This window comes from Eucalyptus grandis, chromosome 8 (genome assembly GCF_016545825.1).
Source record: "Eucalyptus grandis isolate ANBG69807.140 chromosome 8, ASM1654582v1, whole genome shotgun sequence".
NCBI lineage: Eukaryota > Viridiplantae > Streptophyta > Magnoliopsida > Myrtales > Myrtaceae > Eucalyptus > Eucalyptus grandis.
Window position 1 is genome coordinate 52,415,869 of NC_052619.1, and position 14,857 is coordinate 52,430,725.

The following is a 14,857-nucleotide window of genomic DNA, read 5'->3' on the forward strand; positions in this document are numbered from 1 at the left end:
CTTTTATTAAGCACATGCGGAAGCAGTTAAAATCCCCAGACAATAAAACGATGGGATAGAAAAGCAGGGCCATATTTTTCATATTGAAATTTATAACCAAACTTTTATACAAACCACAAACCCATTCATAACTATTCACATCAAAACGGAGATCTCAAAAGAAGACAAGATCTCAATCCATCCAGACCGTACTCACGGCTCCTCTCGGGACTATCTTCTTCTTCCAAAAATCCTTCTCTTCAGATCTCACCTCCGAGTTCTCTTCTCGGATTCCTCCTCCTCAGCTCTTTAGCGGGGTCCTGAAATGGTTTTCCCCAAACTGGGATGAGACTACGTCTCAGCGAGTTCTACCCCACTAAGCCCGATTAGTAAACCATTATACTAAAGGCTGCCTAAACACGCACAGGACAGAGGACTTACCTTGGCCTCTGATCCCACCTGGAAGTCAGTACAATTCACAATAGACACCCATTCACTTCAACAAATCGAACCAGTCGATTACATGTCATACAATTCAATCCCCACTGTGGGATATTTAAAAGCTAGGCCACGTGCATTCTCCAGGACGACCTTCCAATTCTCCGAGTTCAGGTGCCTCGAACCTTGGCCCACGTGCATTCTCTAAGGCGACCTCTTCGCCAAAGTGATATATCAAGTCACCGAGCCCACGTGCCCTTTTAGATGCTTGGGCCCACGTGCATTCTCTTAGGTGCATCTCACCAAAGCGACGCATCAATTCGCCGAGCCCACATGCCCTTTTAGATGCCCGGGCCCACGTGCATTCTCTTAGGTGCATCTCACCAAAGCGATGCATCAATTCGCCGAGCCCATGTGCCCTTTTAGATGCCAAACTCTGTCACCGAGCCCACGTGCATTCTCCAGGAGGACATACCGAGTCTCCGAGCCACGTGCATTCTCTCAGGCAACCTTTTCGCCAAGGTGACATATTCAACCACTGAACTCACGTGCATTCTCCCGGTGACATTCCAATTCACCAAGTCACGTGCCTCTTTCAAGTGGTTACCAATCTACTTTCAATACCGACAACCAATGCCAACGATTTCTCAATCAAATAATTAAATCAACTCCACAAAGCATTATAAATACTGAATAACATACTTGGCCATTTACCAATCAACAATTCAATCTCAATCAATTCCAATCAATTTAGGGTAAATCCCTAAAATATCACAATTTATTCAATTCCATACAACGTGGAGCTCAAATAAATAAACGGACTGTGCCACGACGATCAGCACGAGATTTCGGTCGTCGGCCATCAAAATCTTAATTTCCGAAAATTAATTAATTAATTAATTAATTTCGAAAATTAAATAATTATTATTAAAAATTCAATTTAGCTTAAAATAAAGCCCGATTAAATAAACGGACTTCACCACGGTCATCAGCATAATTTTACGGTTCCAGGCCATCTCAGTTGAATTTTCGAAAAATAAATAATTATTTAATTTAATTCCGAAAATTAATATTTAAATACTAAAAATCCACTTAGGCCCGAAAAACCTAATTGGAGCCCACTAAGGGTCGGGAAAATCCCGAGGCACTTCCAATAATTAGTAGACCACGTCTACTTGCTAATTACACATTCAATTCATTTAATTTACATCACAATTGGCTAATAATTGCTAATTTAATCTAATCTAACAACCTAAACATAATTAATTAAATCTAAACCAATATTAAGCATAATTAGCCACTAATCCTAGATTAGTGAGATTACTCACCAAATCGCGCGCAAATCGGATCAATCCGACGGCGGCGACGCGAGGAACGTTTGTTCCCAAAGCACGGCTAGGGTTCGGGGCAGGAAACGGTCCAAAAGCGGGCCCGAAGGTGCTGAAACCCACTCCGTGGGTCTTGCTGGTCGCGGCTGAACGGAGCAGCTCCGGCGGCGGCTAGGGCGGCGGGGGAAGGCTGGCGGAGGGCAAGGGGTCGCGGGGTGGTCCGGCGGGGTTGGGCGGTGGCCGGAGGTGGCCGGACGGGGGCTGGTCGGTGCGGAACAGGGGCAAAACAGGGCTGATTCGTGCGGAGGGAGGAGCGGCAGCGGTGACGGACACGGGTGGAGTGCACGGCGGCGAGCAGCGCGGGCGGCGGTGCGGCGGTGCGGCGGCGGCGGGCGGGTCTTGTCTCGGTGAGCTCTTGTCTTCACCTCGGCTTCTCCTTGATTCGCTGGTTCCACGAAGAAGAAAAGGAGAAGAAGAAAGAGGGAGGTGGGTTCGGTCACGTGGGGTGGGGGAGAAGAGAGAGAAAGAGAGAGAAGGAAGAGATAAGGGGTTTGATTTGGTCAAAAAAGAAAAAGAAAAGAGAGTAGGCGTGGGGAAGGGAGAAAATATTGGGTGGGTTTAACCCAACACGTAGGCGGTGGGTTAAACCATTCAGCGACTAACGCGTGGCGCCACGTAGGCGAGGGTGTCAGGCGTTCAAAATTTGCACGCGCCGCTCCTTGGCCCACCACTCTGACGCTCTCTCTCCCTCTGCTCTCCTCTGCGACATGTCCACTCGTCCTCTCTCTCTTCTCTCTCTTTCCCCGTTCTCCCGTTCTCCGTTCCGTTTGCGAGAGAACAAAATTGCAGGGCTTCTCTCTCCGAATGTTGTTCCCCTCCTTTGCGCTCTCTCCTCCGCCGGTTGCCCGCGACGCCTCCTCTCGCTGGTTGCTCGCTACGCCGACGCCCTTTCCACCTGCGCCGACGCCGACGCCCTTTCCACCTCCGCCGACGCCTCGCTCTCCTCTCGCTGGTTGCCCGCGACGCCGACGCCGACGCCCTTTCCACCTCCGCCGACGCCTCTGCTCTCTCTCCTTGCTGGTTGCCCGCGACGCCGACGCCCCTCCGCCGGTTGCCTCCGTCGCCCCCAACTCCGATGCCGACGCCGACGCAGCCTCCGCCTCCGCCCCGAACCCGACTCCGACGCCGACGCCCCTCAAGCGGGTTGCCTCCGTCGCCCCCGACTCGACGCCAACGCCGACGCCGACGCCTCCGCCCCTCCACCTCCACCTCCGCCCCGACGCCGTCGCCGACGCCCTTTCGCCTCCCTCTCGCGACCCTCGCTCCGCTCTCTCCCTCTTTCCTCTGCGGAGCGCCCTTGCTGGCCAACCCCGACGCCGACGAACCCCGATCGCGTTTTGGCCTCCCTCTCCGCGAACGAAGGTCGCTCTCTCTCTCTTTCCTCCGCGAATCGCCCCCTGCTCCTGAACGCGGACGCCGCCGATGCCGACGCCGTCGCCTCCCGCTGTCACCTTCCCAAGCCCCACCGATAGGCACCCCATTGGCGACTCCCGTACGTCCGGAGGTTCGTTTTTTCTTTTTTCTTTTGGATTCCACTCAGTAGAATTCATGTTAAGGTTTATAGTCGGATAAGGATGGAGCACACTTGCATTAGGAATCCACTCAGTAGAATTCAGAGGAAGATTCAGAAGGAAGCAGTAGACCTTGTTTTTATTCAATAAGCAAATCTGTTGGTTTTCTGGACAAAGAACTTGCTGCTAGTGGGTTTACTAGAAAAGAGCAAGATGATATGGACAAGGTATAGTGATTCACGATGATTTGCAAATCGTTAACATTGTGTTGTCCAACTGCTTAATTCGGTGTTAGACCTAGTGGCTGACCATAATTGATTATTCTGGTTCATGCTTGGACCAGTTAGGAGTGTGCCTATTTAGTCTTATTCCTTCCATGGATTTTACTCTTTGTCATTCTTGGCTTCTGTCAGCTCCTTTTCTCACGATCATCTTCATTCTCTTGCATCTGAAAGCCAAAATAATATCTCGCCAATTGCCTGCATTGTGGCTCCTGGCTTTGCATGTTTGGTCCTTGATTGGAAGTGGAAGTGGAAGTACTTTGGTAGTATTTTAATTTTTGTTTTCTGTTTTCTTGGAAACGTGTGAATGAAAATGAAAATTCTCTAACGGGATGAAAAATGGGAGTATATGCTTGTATTCCATCAAAGCTGTAAAATAGAATTTTCTTTTTCCTTCCAAAGATCTGTGCTTTTGTTAGAATGAATAAATACTGGATACACCAAAATGTCATTTTCAGCTTTGAACTCTTTTTTTCATTCATAACATGCTTTCCATTGTCGAAGTTGTAAAATAATTTCCAGTGTCTTTCCAAACGTGTTTTTGAAGCTGCCGCATTCTGAAATGTAAATGAAAACAGCATATACAAATTTTCTGGAACCAATTACATGTTGCCCTGGAGAATTTTGTGCAACTAGTTGACACATTAATCGAAAGTTCATCCCTAGCGTGTCATTGATTGAGTATTGTAAGTGTGCATTGTCCATGATGCGATATTAACCTTCTCTTATTGGATTCCTTTGATATAGTTCGTCGAAGAAGAAAAGGACCAGGATATATGTTATGATGATGAAGAAGATAGTGCTGGAAGGGATGAAACAATCATGAGTGATGTTGACTCTTTGCATCTGCTGGATCAGGTACTAGTATCAGAGCATTCGCTGTAATAGGCCTGAAAATCAACATTGCTGAAACTTTGTGAAACCTATAACATCAGGGCATGAGATTTCCTCTTTTTACTGGAAGCTATGTTGTTCGCTGTGCTTTATTTTCAAAAACTGGGCAGATCTTTTAAGACTATTGGAGCACTTGAGTGACTTTTCACCGGATAAGATGAAGTCATGTTTTATATATTCGTTTATGAGAATTTCCTGGTTTGTTTCCTGGATGGTTAACTGGAGGATGCAATATTAATTTTCTGGCAGTCAGCTGAGATCCACCTTAAAATATATTTTAAAGTCTAATGTGCTGACTTACTCAATATTATATCCTATTCCTGCTATTTGTATGACCAGCCAGGGCACATTGTAGAAGGAAATGAGGAGGAAATCAAAGAAAATAGACAAAGATGTGAAGGACAACTCAGCAAACCTTGGTGTGAGGGATACTTCAACGAGGTAAGTTTATATGGTGAAATTTTTTAGGCATTAGGTCTGGCTTTCGCCCACTAGCTATGTAGTCTTGGATAGTGCGTGACAGCACTTTTGATTATCAACATAAGCATGAAGGTTGAGTAATATGAATCACATTGAAGACATTCTGGCTTGCAGATATCTTGAAGTTCGATCTACCTTTGTTGTGTTCTATGATGCTCAGGCCCATTTTGATAGTTTTGGGCTTGGGTTCCTTGTTTGAGAACCTCTGACTATACTCGAGTGTTTAGTCTCTGTACTTGTGACAAATTTCATAGACAACGATGATGAATAAGCTTTGAAAGATGCCACCTATCTGTGAAATGAACTTATCTCTCTATGTTCTCCTTTAAAATCCCATTTAATGGCGCCTGATGGAATGGCTAATTCAAGTAAGTTTCTGACTTGAGGTCTTTTGAATTTAGCAGCTCATAATTTGGACTTGTTTGAACTTACAAAAATGAGCTATTCGTAAATTTGCTTCTCGAAATTTTTGCTGATAAATACATGCGATTTTAGCTTGAGTAATTGTGTTGCTGTCAACTGTTTTTTCGAGGGGATAATAGACTAGTATAGTGTTTACTAATTGTTGTGTTTGGTGCTTTTTCACATGTGTTTATCAGTGAGTCATCTGTAGTTTATTGAAAATGAAAAGTGACTTAAGTTTTTTAAAGAAGTTTTTCCATAGTCATCACTTATCGTTGTTTATTGCTCTTTCTTGTTAGCTTCAGTAATGAGAGTTTCTTTTCCACCTGGTGCAGGATGAAAGTGAAGAGAATGCGAATGATGCTGAGTTGGTAAAGCGCCTGAACAAGCAGAGACAGCGAGCAATTGCTGCTGTTCATAGAGGAGGGAAGACCATTGCTTCTAGAAATTCTTACAAGGACAAAGGTGGAAGGTCATCTCACAATTCCAAAATTCAAAAACAATTAAGCTCCCGGTATTGCACTTGGAAGAATTCAGCAGCATATAGGGGCTGGAGGAAGGTGTGAGTTTAAGACTTCGTATTATAGCATATTTCACTAGGGAAGATAAAGGAGATTTTTGTGTATTGGAAGTATAGATAGGTGGCTATTTTGCTGCAGAATATGTGTAATAGTCAGTTACTGTAATGATGTTTATGTAATAGTCAGTTACAGTATCAAAAGAAAAGCCACACGTGCAATTTTGTACAGAAATAGGAACCCCTTCTAATATGTTGGTCATTACTTGTCATATGGAGATTGTGTGCTATTAATTTGTTATTTGCTGCTACTCGTTGATGTAGTCATCTTCCAAAGGTTTCAATCTTTTTGAAGAGTTGTGCTGACTGTTAAGGATATGTAAGCTTTGTGGAGAAAACTTTGGCATGTACTGATATCCTGTATTTTTCTATTGCAGTCTGTGGAATGAATGAGGAAAGAGATGGAAAGATTTGATCATGAAAGAAGGAAGGAAGAAGAAAGGTTGATGTGTGAACAGCAGATAGAGGAGGAGAGATTGCTACGTGAGCAAAGGCGTTAATCAGAGTGACGGGAGAAGTATTTACAGAAAGAATCTATTAAGGTAAGTATTTGAGCTTGATATTATATTTTAACTAGTTAGTTTCTTTTGCTTTATTTGATTGGTTAAGCAGCATCTCTTCTTTTCTCTTTTCTTCACCAACTTCTCTGGTTTTTTGTTTGGAAGGCGGAGAAAAAGAGACAAAAAGAAGAGCTTCGTCGAGAAAAAGAAGCGGAGAGACGAAAAGCTGCAGTGGAGAAGGCCACTGCTCGCAGAATTGCCAAGGAATCCATGGAGCTTATGGAGGATGAACAGCTGGAGCTGATGGAATTGGCCGCTGCAAGCAAGGCACGTACTTAAATGTGATCATAAATCATTTTTATTGTTTGTGGACCTTTTGCCAGAAAGGATTCAGTCTATAGAGTTCTAATGACCTCCATCTTTTTCTTTGCTCCTGTATATGCAGCGTGATTGTGGAAGACCTCCTATACCTAGAAAAGACCCAGGAGCAAAACCTGAAGAGGAGCCTCTATTATCAAATCACCCTTATGTTGATAAGGTATATGTGTAGATAAGATCCATTCATCTTTCTTTTGCAGTAATGCATCTGTTGAAATTCCAGCCACAGTATATGAAGTGTCTTCTTTACAAGTGACCATCGCATAATTGCTAAATCATCTTTGTATTGTAGGCCATCGTCGGGTATTAGCAAAGCACATTTAGTATATCTTGATCTATTCTCTAAGGGCACATGTTGACTAACTTCCTATATAAAACGCATGGCATGCGTTCCCCAGAATGGCAACTTTTTCCGAAAAATTTGCTAATGGATTCCATATTGATGGTTCTTTGTTCAAGTTTTTGGTTTTAGGTTGCATACATATTGACGCACAAATTAATCACAAATATATGGCAAACAAGAGGTCCCAAGTGTACTTAAAAGACTAGAGAGGGGGTACATAGGCAACAAATTTTGGACTGCTACTTAAGTGTCTACCTTCATGACTCCTACCTTTTTGGAGGTGAGAATCAATTAGGTGCACTTTGGACTATGCGTTTGTCATTCATGTTAGGTAATTGGGTTTAAGCGCCTATCCATGTTAGGAAGGGAAATAAGAAAACCCTAGTGGCTCACACGTTTGTTTGTGGGGAAAAACTTAAAGACCTTCTCTAGGTCTTCTAAGGGCTTAACCCTTCTGGACAAACTTTCTTAACTTGATCCTTGGGTTTTGTTACCAAAACTCAAGCAATGAACACAATGATGTCCTTCATGTGTGCAAGATGGTTGAAATTTCCTTTGCGAGTAACCAAAGTCATTGGCATTTGTTTCAACACTAAATAATGTTTCTAAAATTCTGATTGAATATATTCATTTTCACTCAACTATTCTGTTATGCAATGAGGTTTTCTTTTCATACCTTTCACCCTTGTTATGCACTGCAACCATAGCTTCATGGTCTATAATGAGTGTAGAAAAGTACTGATAGCTTAGTTAACTTTATACTAAACTTCAAAAGTCTGCGGTCTTTCAAATGCCACTCCTGCTCATGAGTGAATTGTCATTATTACAATATTTGGGGTGGTGTGGCTTTATGCAGTTGTGGCAGATACATGTCGCTGAGCAAATGATTTTGGATGATTTGGAGGCCAATCCTGAGAAGTACCAAGACCAAAAATTATCTGAGTTGGTTGATGATGATTATGATGAAGAGAAGAGTGTTGAATATACTAAGGCTTACTATAAGAAGTCCTTAATACCAAAAGTTATTCTGGTAGGTTATTTGATGTTTAAGATACATCAATCTTATAATTGGTGATTTCTCTGATGTTGCCTCGTATTTTTGGGCAGAAAACTAGTGTGAGAGAACTTGACTTGGAAGCAGCTTTAGCTGAGCGTGAGGTTAGTTATTGCTTTGTTGTTGCACAGATTGTATCTTCCCTACTCAAGTACTGTTCATATGAAATTTTAGTCACTGTATGCATATGTCCCATTTTGTCCAGATTTAGATGATACTCTGGTTTTGTTTGCCAAGTCACTTTATGAGATATCTGTTAATTGGCTTTCTGTCTACATGTAGTTCCATAAGAAAATGATAAAAGAAGCAGAAAGGGGAGAGGCATATAAAATTTCCAAATTCAGGCGAAATATTGAGATGGATGAGTATGACTTGATGCATTGGCGTCGGTCATTTGAAGAAAGAGAAGCCTTGATCAGGGATATCAGCTGGTAATCCCATGTCATTATAACATATTTGACTCTTTTGATATTGAATCCAATTTATGTTTCCAATTGCGAATTGTTTGACGTTTGTCGTCTTTACTAACTGGGCATTTTGGGAAACAAAACTAACCATAAAAGGATGCAATCACCCAATCTAATTTTTTTTTTCGTTTATATCACACGTAATATGTAAAAGATTCCACGTGCCATGTATGTTGCCATTGACAGATTTCCAGGAATGACAGAATTTAGCACATGTTTGGTACTCTTATTCCTACAATGTGCCACTTCGCTTTGGGCTTTACTATTTGTCATAAAAGGGTAAGGGAAAAAGAAATCAGTTGCACTGACAAAATGGTTCAATATTGCAGTTTGCAATTAGAAAACCTTGTACGAAATAAATAAAAACGGTCCATGAAAGGGACTAATGTTTGCTTTTGTGAAAGGAAAACTTAGTTCATTCAAATTTTGTCAAATGAAGCAAAATGATTTTGGTCACTATCTACCTATTGATAGCCTTTACTTTCATACGTGTGACTTATAATTTTCTTGTGGGCATCTTACTGCATCTTACTGTATACAATGCATGCTAATATCCTTCACTGAGAATAGGATTGTCTATCTGGTCGAAATTCTTGTAAACATTACAAGGGAATGGCTATGATGATATCCTTTATATAGTATGTTTAGAAAGCAAGTTTTTCTGAAAGCTGTTAGTTCCTGTCCTTTTGGAGTGCTGAGAATGTTTTGTTACCAAATCAGCGGAGAATCTTTTCTTTCATTCTCTCTATAAATGCCAGAGAACTTTGTTCCTGGAATTAAGATACTCAAAATATGCTGTCTGATAATGTTAGCTGAACAAGGCTCGTTATTTTACAGCCGACAAGCCCTGGGCCTGCCACTGGAAGAGCCAGGGAGATATGTAGACAGCGGTTACTTTGGCAAGGATCAATACGATCCTTCAAACCCTTTATATAGATATGACTATTGGGGCGAACCGGAGAACTCAGAGAAAAGCAAGCAACAGAGGATGACGGACGCCCACAACAAATCCATGGTTGGCAAGGGTGTCGTGTGGTATGAAATGTCTCATGAAGATGCCATCAAGCAAAAGATGCAGAGAGAAGCCGCATCAAAAGGAGTGATGCAAAAAGATTTCGAGGATCAAGATAGCGATAAAGACGATGAGGACGACGATGACGAGGATTTTGATTACAGCATCCTTGGCAACCCGAGCATTAGTTTTGAGAACCAGCCTCTTGTTAATGGGACTGAATCTTCTAGAATATCAGATGAGGGTATGTTTGAGGACTAATGTAGCCATTGTTGGATAGTGGAAAGTCTGTACAGCGGAACGCATGTTATCTTTCCTATTTTTGAACAAAGCTCGAGTTAAAAGCCGTTGTGTACGGAGCATTCTAGCCTTTGCTAAGCAAGGACAAGAAGCATGAAGAAAAGTTTGAGAGTTCCATAAAGAAACACCCCTATCTTTGTAAAGTACGTTGGAAGGATTTGATCAATTATATCATTTACCATAAATGGGAAGGATGAAAAAGCCAAACTTCTTAGGAAAGTTACGATCTCAAAATTTACGAAAATACAAAGAAGTCGTGAAAACTTACTACCATTCGAAGGACTTCACGAATCGTAAGGTTGTAATTTATTGAAAACACTGATGACATTCGCGAATTTTCATTGGAAAAGTCATTCAAAAAGGTATTGCCTCATCTAAAAGGCAGTTTGAATAAAAAAATCAGATGAAAAGAATCAGTGCATCATGCTTGGACATATATAGTTCATCTGAAAAAGCAGATTGAATGAAGGAATGATCGGAACATACACAAACAAAGGAAAAGAATGAGTTTTTGCTTTTTCCTTTCTTTCTCTTTTTTTTTTCTGTGTGGCAGAGCAAGAAAACAATTTGATCTTTCCACTTACGCCGTGCAAACAGAACCGGAGCCTTTATACAAGGAAAGACTGCCTCTTCTCTCTAACTTATCCTCCCGTCTTTCTTTTGCCCTTCTTTATAACAGTCTATCCTCGGCGTCCATCAGAAAAGCCTACTGCTTTCGCTTATGCTCCATTTCAATGAATCGGAATCAATATCTCCAAATATCTATATGTACACGCTCCCTTCCAAATCCACATTTTGCGTCGCTGACCATCCACAGATAAGATAACACCAACCTCAGTAGCCAAATGTTCAAAGCAAAAGAAGGAAGTTCCCAACCCTCTTTGAGAAAGGCTGGAGCAGTGTGTTCCCCCAATCCATTGGGCACTTCCAATTTAGGCGGTGTCACCTAAGAAGGAAGGAGATTTCCCCACTTGTCTCATTCCTCCTAAAGGAACTCCTTTCCAGTCCCTCTTAAAAGGATTTAAGTTCCTAGTGTCAGAATATGGGAAAAAAGATTCTCTCATCAATCAATTTCCCCGTCCTCTACGTCATTTGGTGGTGGCAGAATCGGATGACTTTTGGGCGGCTCACTCTCCTCATCCTCATCTTCGTCATCAACCTTCATGTACAAGCCAAGCTGTTCTAAAGGATTGCTACAATTCTGGAGTTTGAAACTACCCAGATGGTCTTCTGAACAGTCTGGGCTCTTTGCCTCCTCCAAGAAGTTTGGTAATTCCTCACCATGAGGAACCCGAAGCATCTCCAAGTCCTCCATAAACTGACTGTTCTCATTGATATCAACTGTCTTTTCCATCTGCAGAAACCAAGACTTGTCAGATAAGTACCTTTTAAAACCTTGTCCAGGAAACTGCAAGGTGTGCACTCACCTTTTGCAATGCTTGACGAGCAAGTTCCCTCTCCAGCTCCCTCTGCCTCTTGGCTTCAGCTGCAGCTTTTTTTCTAGCCTCTTCTGCTGCCTTTGCCTCAGCTTGAATTTTAGCCTTTTCTGATTAGTAGAAAAAGAAAAAAAAAATTTAGGAGACCCATTGTAAAGAGCTTTTTTCTTTTTTTTGGGTTGAATGACGATGATGGTATATAATAAAAGAGACCTTCTTTTGCCCGCCTCTCAAGTTCTCTCTATTCGTAACTTCTCAGGATCCCGCTTCTCAACCTAAGATGGGAAAAACCACAAATATAAATATCAAGTATCTAGACAAGTAGACACAGAAAAGATGCATCAAGCACTGTGTTCAACCTTCTGTTGACACCTAAATTTTGGTGACCCTTTTAATTATTAGTTGCATTAAAAAATTAGGGATTAATTTTAACCAAAAAAAAAATATTAGTTAATTAATTAATTGTATAGCATATAGTTTTAGGTGCATTTTATTTTAATTTGCATTTTTTATTTATTGGAGCATTGGTGGATGGGTTCAATTAATGTTTCGAGCTTAAATTGACAAGTCTGATTAAGTTCTCAACGAAATGAAGCAAATTAGCCCAAGCCCATTGTTTTTTTAAATCAATTATCTTGTGAAAAATTGAAATTTGATGCAATATTCTGATGATTTTTTTGAAGATTGAAAACCGCATTGCAATCTCATCTTTATCAATAAGCAATAAAATCATTAGAGATATTCATGAGATAAGGAAAATAAGAAGATTTTGGGTGATCGGGAAGTTATAGATTATCTTCGTGTATATTGAAAAAACGAGATAAAATATTCTACGAAGATTACCTATTTTCACCTATAAAAAGCAATCGGGTATGTGGAGATAGTTGGAGCTTCTTTTAAAAAAATTCAGAAAAAGTGAAAGGGGAGAGAAGCCATCCGTGGAGGTTAAAAGGAAAGAAGAGAAAAAGAAAAAAGCAAAAAGCTTCTGCAGAAAAGCGAAGGAAGAGGGAGAGTGACGTGAGAGAGAGAGAGAGAGAAAAGTAAAGGGGTGATTTGACCCCTACTGTTCATCATCTTCCCCAAATCGCTGCCCATCTTCTGCAACTTCCATCCGCGAGGCTTCCGCCACCGTGCCGCGCCGAGCCTTGCCCCTGCCCCGGCGACCCGAAGCTCGACGCTCCGCCCTCCGCGAGTAGGCCCGAGCCGTGCCGCAGCCGAGCCTCCTTCCCCGCGCCGACGTGGCCGCCGGTCTCCGTCCGCAAGCCTCGACGACCCGCGCCACTGCGCCGGAGCCCCACTCACCCGCGCCTGCCTCTCCGCCGCGCCGCTCGTCTCTGTTGCCCCTGTCCCTGTTTGCCTGACGCTGTGCCGCATCTGTCGCCACCCTCATCGCTCCACTTGACGACCTGCAGTCCGCAATCGAGAGGCGTTGCCCCCGTGAAGCCGCTCTGTGCCCTCTGCTCTAACCCGACTTCAATCCGAAGCTCCACCTGCAGTGCCCAATTGCAAGCACCGCCGCGCCTCCCTCTCGCCGCGCCTGCACCATCGCCGATCAACCTCACTCGCGACCGCCTCGCTCGAAGCCCCACCGGACGCTGAGCCGACGCCCTTGCAGCAACCCGCGAAGCTGCTTCTGCCTCGACGTGTTTCTGCCGCCCAATCCACCTGCCTTGCCTCGCCGGCGACTCCTCACCGGACCGGCCACCACGTGCTGCCTTGCTCAAAACAACAGAAAAAGCAAAATCTATTAGGTTGTTCATTTATTTTACTTTATTTTGTTTATATTCTTTAGTTATTTACTTAATTGGATCCCAATGTTCACTTTATGAATCTTGTAGGCATTATCCCATAAGTTATCCCTAAACTTATTGTAATTATTAATTTGACCCGTAAGATGTCGGGTTATTTTTTTAATTACATTAATTTTTGGGGTTTGTTGATAGTTTTTTAAGTACTAAATCAATATAATTATTAATTTGATCCGTAAGAATTCGGATCAGATTTTTAGTTATTTTGAACCCTTTGTCGTGATAATTAGGATTAGGATAATCGTTAATTTAACCTGTGAGACAGCAGGTTATTTTTTCGATTATTTTGATCCTTTATATGATTGCATATCTTGATTGTTTAGATTTATTGTTTAGTTGATAATGGCTTGTTTTAGAGAATTACCAAAAAAATCTAAAAAAAAAATATAAGAAAAAACAACAACAAAAAATGCATTCATTTAGGTTGTTAGTTTTATCATTATTTGAATTGCATATGAAATTTTGATTTCGAAATTAATATAAAAACTAAAAAATCATCATCCATATATCATGTTGAATTAGGGCATTCTTTGCACGTCATTGCATGTTAGGATTGCATGTTTATCAATTATAGGTAGATAATCTCTCCTAGATAAATTGCATGTTTTGTTAAGAAAATAAAAATGTCCATGTCATATGGAATTAAGTCCATGAAATGCACGTCATTTTAGTGATTATTGTTAGGTTCATTTCTAATTAGAACTTCCTCGTCATTAGACTAAATCATTTAATAAATGTCGTATGACATATAACTCGAGTGCTAAATTATATGCGGCATGTCATCTTAGTTTAAATAATTTTGTATGTCATTGCATCGCATTGCATGTCATTAGAATTAGGTCATTTAGATTGCATTTAATTATTGCATTTCTTCATGTCATATAGTTTAGGTCATGCTGCCATGTCATATTAGATTATTAACATGCATTGCATAAGTCATGATTTTTATTAAATAAAGTGAAAACAAAAATTGAAATTGCGTGTTAATTAGAAATCATATCTAGGGTGTGATGTGAATTCGATTTAACAATGCGAATGCTTTCGTTGCTCCTAGGTATGTTTTGCAATATTTAATTGCTTTTGAGTGTTAAATTGGTGGTATGCGCACATGTATGATCACCTCACATGTTAGGAAGTTAAATTAAAATCAATTCAATTGCCAAACATTTTTTTTTTTGAAAATAAAAAGAATGGTACCGAAAGGGCATTAGAAAAATCTAATGTAATCAAGTCCCCGTATCCTTAGTCTCGGTTCGTAGGAGTAAAGTAATTCTCCCATTATTTTACTTAGGTGTCTAATCGACCTACCATAAGGCGATTAGTGGCGACTCCTAAATAAAATCAATTTGCATGTTAAAAATTCAAAACCTAAGTCGCGAATTGGTATGGGCTTGGGAGAGCCCGAGTTAAGTTTAGCAACAATCCATTAGCCAAAACCTAGGTGGTTCACACCCGAAAGAAAAAATTGGTCGCGATGACACAGGCGACTACTGGGACTTGTGTTAAAACACTTAGTGGACTTAGGCCAATTATTCTTTTTAAAAAATATTTTTGTTTTAAAGAAGGATATCGGTATGTCCCTAACATTTCTAAGGTGTTAAATGTTTTT

At 41.4% G+C, this 14,857-nt stretch overlaps 3 protein-coding genes across 4 annotated transcripts; 2 read left to right on the plus strand and 1 right to left on the minus strand.

The window, feature by feature from the left end:
* Positions 1-3,408: 3,408 nt before the first annotated feature.
* LOC120286685 lies at positions 3,409-6,467 on the plus strand. The gene is made up of 5 exons (XM_039299069.1): positions 3,409-3,543; positions 4,345-4,455; positions 4,831-4,932; positions 5,709-5,933; positions 6,328-6,467. Exons 1-5 carry the CDS (start codon positions 3,535-3,537, stop codon positions 6,337-6,339), a joined length of 459 nt encoding a protein of 152 aa, XP_039155003.1. The 5' UTR covers positions 3,409-3,534; the 3' UTR covers positions 6,340-6,467.
* LOC104428399 (protein PLASTID TRANSCRIPTIONALLY ACTIVE 10-like) lies at positions 6,353-10,153 on the plus strand. 2 transcript variants are annotated; one of them, XM_039299067.1, is made up of 7 exons: positions 6,353-6,492; positions 6,616-6,777; positions 6,896-6,988; positions 8,028-8,201; positions 8,279-8,329; positions 8,508-8,656; positions 9,530-10,153. In XM_039299067.1, the coding sequence occupies exons 2-7, from the start codon at positions 6,721-6,723 to the stop codon at positions 9,963-9,965; spliced, it is 960 nt and encodes a 319-aa protein (XP_039155001.1). In that variant the 5' UTR covers positions 6,353-6,492; positions 6,616-6,720; the 3' UTR covers positions 9,966-10,153. The 2 variants fall into 2 exon arrangements, with proteins under 2 accessions (XP_039155001.1, XP_039155002.1); XM_039299068.1 differs by lacking the exon at positions 8,028-8,201.
* Positions 10,154-10,408: 255 nt separating this feature from the next.
* LOC108956548 (transcription factor GTE8-like) lies at positions 10,409-12,830 on the minus strand. The gene is made up of 5 exons (XM_039300109.1): positions 12,505-12,830; positions 11,732-11,753; positions 11,654-11,681; positions 11,432-11,550; positions 10,409-11,358 (listed from the first exon to the last, which is right to left on the minus strand). Exons 1-5 carry the CDS (start codon positions 12,828-12,830, stop codon positions 11,068-11,070), a joined length of 786 nt encoding a protein of 261 aa, XP_039156043.1. The 3' UTR covers positions 10,409-11,067.
* Positions 12,831-14,857: the final 2,027 nt, after the last annotated feature.

Coding starts and splice junctions, on each gene's coding strand:
- LOC120286685 (XM_039299069.1), top strand. Junction 4,456..4,830: donor CTTTGCATCTGCTGGATCAG/GTACTAGTATCA, acceptor TTGTATGACCAG/CCAGGGCACATTGTAGAAGG. Junction 4,933..5,708: donor GTGAGGGATACTTCAACGAG/GTAAGTTTATAT, acceptor CACCTGGTGCAG/GATGAAAGTGAAGAGAATGC.
- LOC104428399 (XM_039299067.1), top strand. CDS start 6,721: ATGGAGCTTATGGAGGATGAACAGCTGGAGCTGATGGAATTGGCCGCT. Junction 6,989..8,027: donor ATCACCCTTATGTTGATAAG/GTATATGTGTAG, acceptor GGCTTTATGCAG/TTGTGGCAGATACATGTCGC. Junction 8,657..9,529: donor TTGATCAGGGATATCAGCTG/GTAATCCCATGT, acceptor GTTATTTTACAG/CCGACAAGCCCTGGGCCTGC.
- LOC108956548 (XM_039300109.1), bottom strand. CDS start 12,830: ATGAGGGTGGCGACAGATGCGGCACAGCGTCAGGCAAACAGGGACAGG. Junction 11,754..12,504: donor TTTGGGGAAGATGATGAACA/GTAGGGGTCAAA, acceptor CTACTTGTCTAG/ATACTTGATATTTATATTTG. Junction 11,359..11,431: donor CTCGTCAAGCATTGCAAAAG/GTGAGTGCACAC, acceptor TGGTTTCTGCAG/ATGGAAAAGACAGTTGATAT.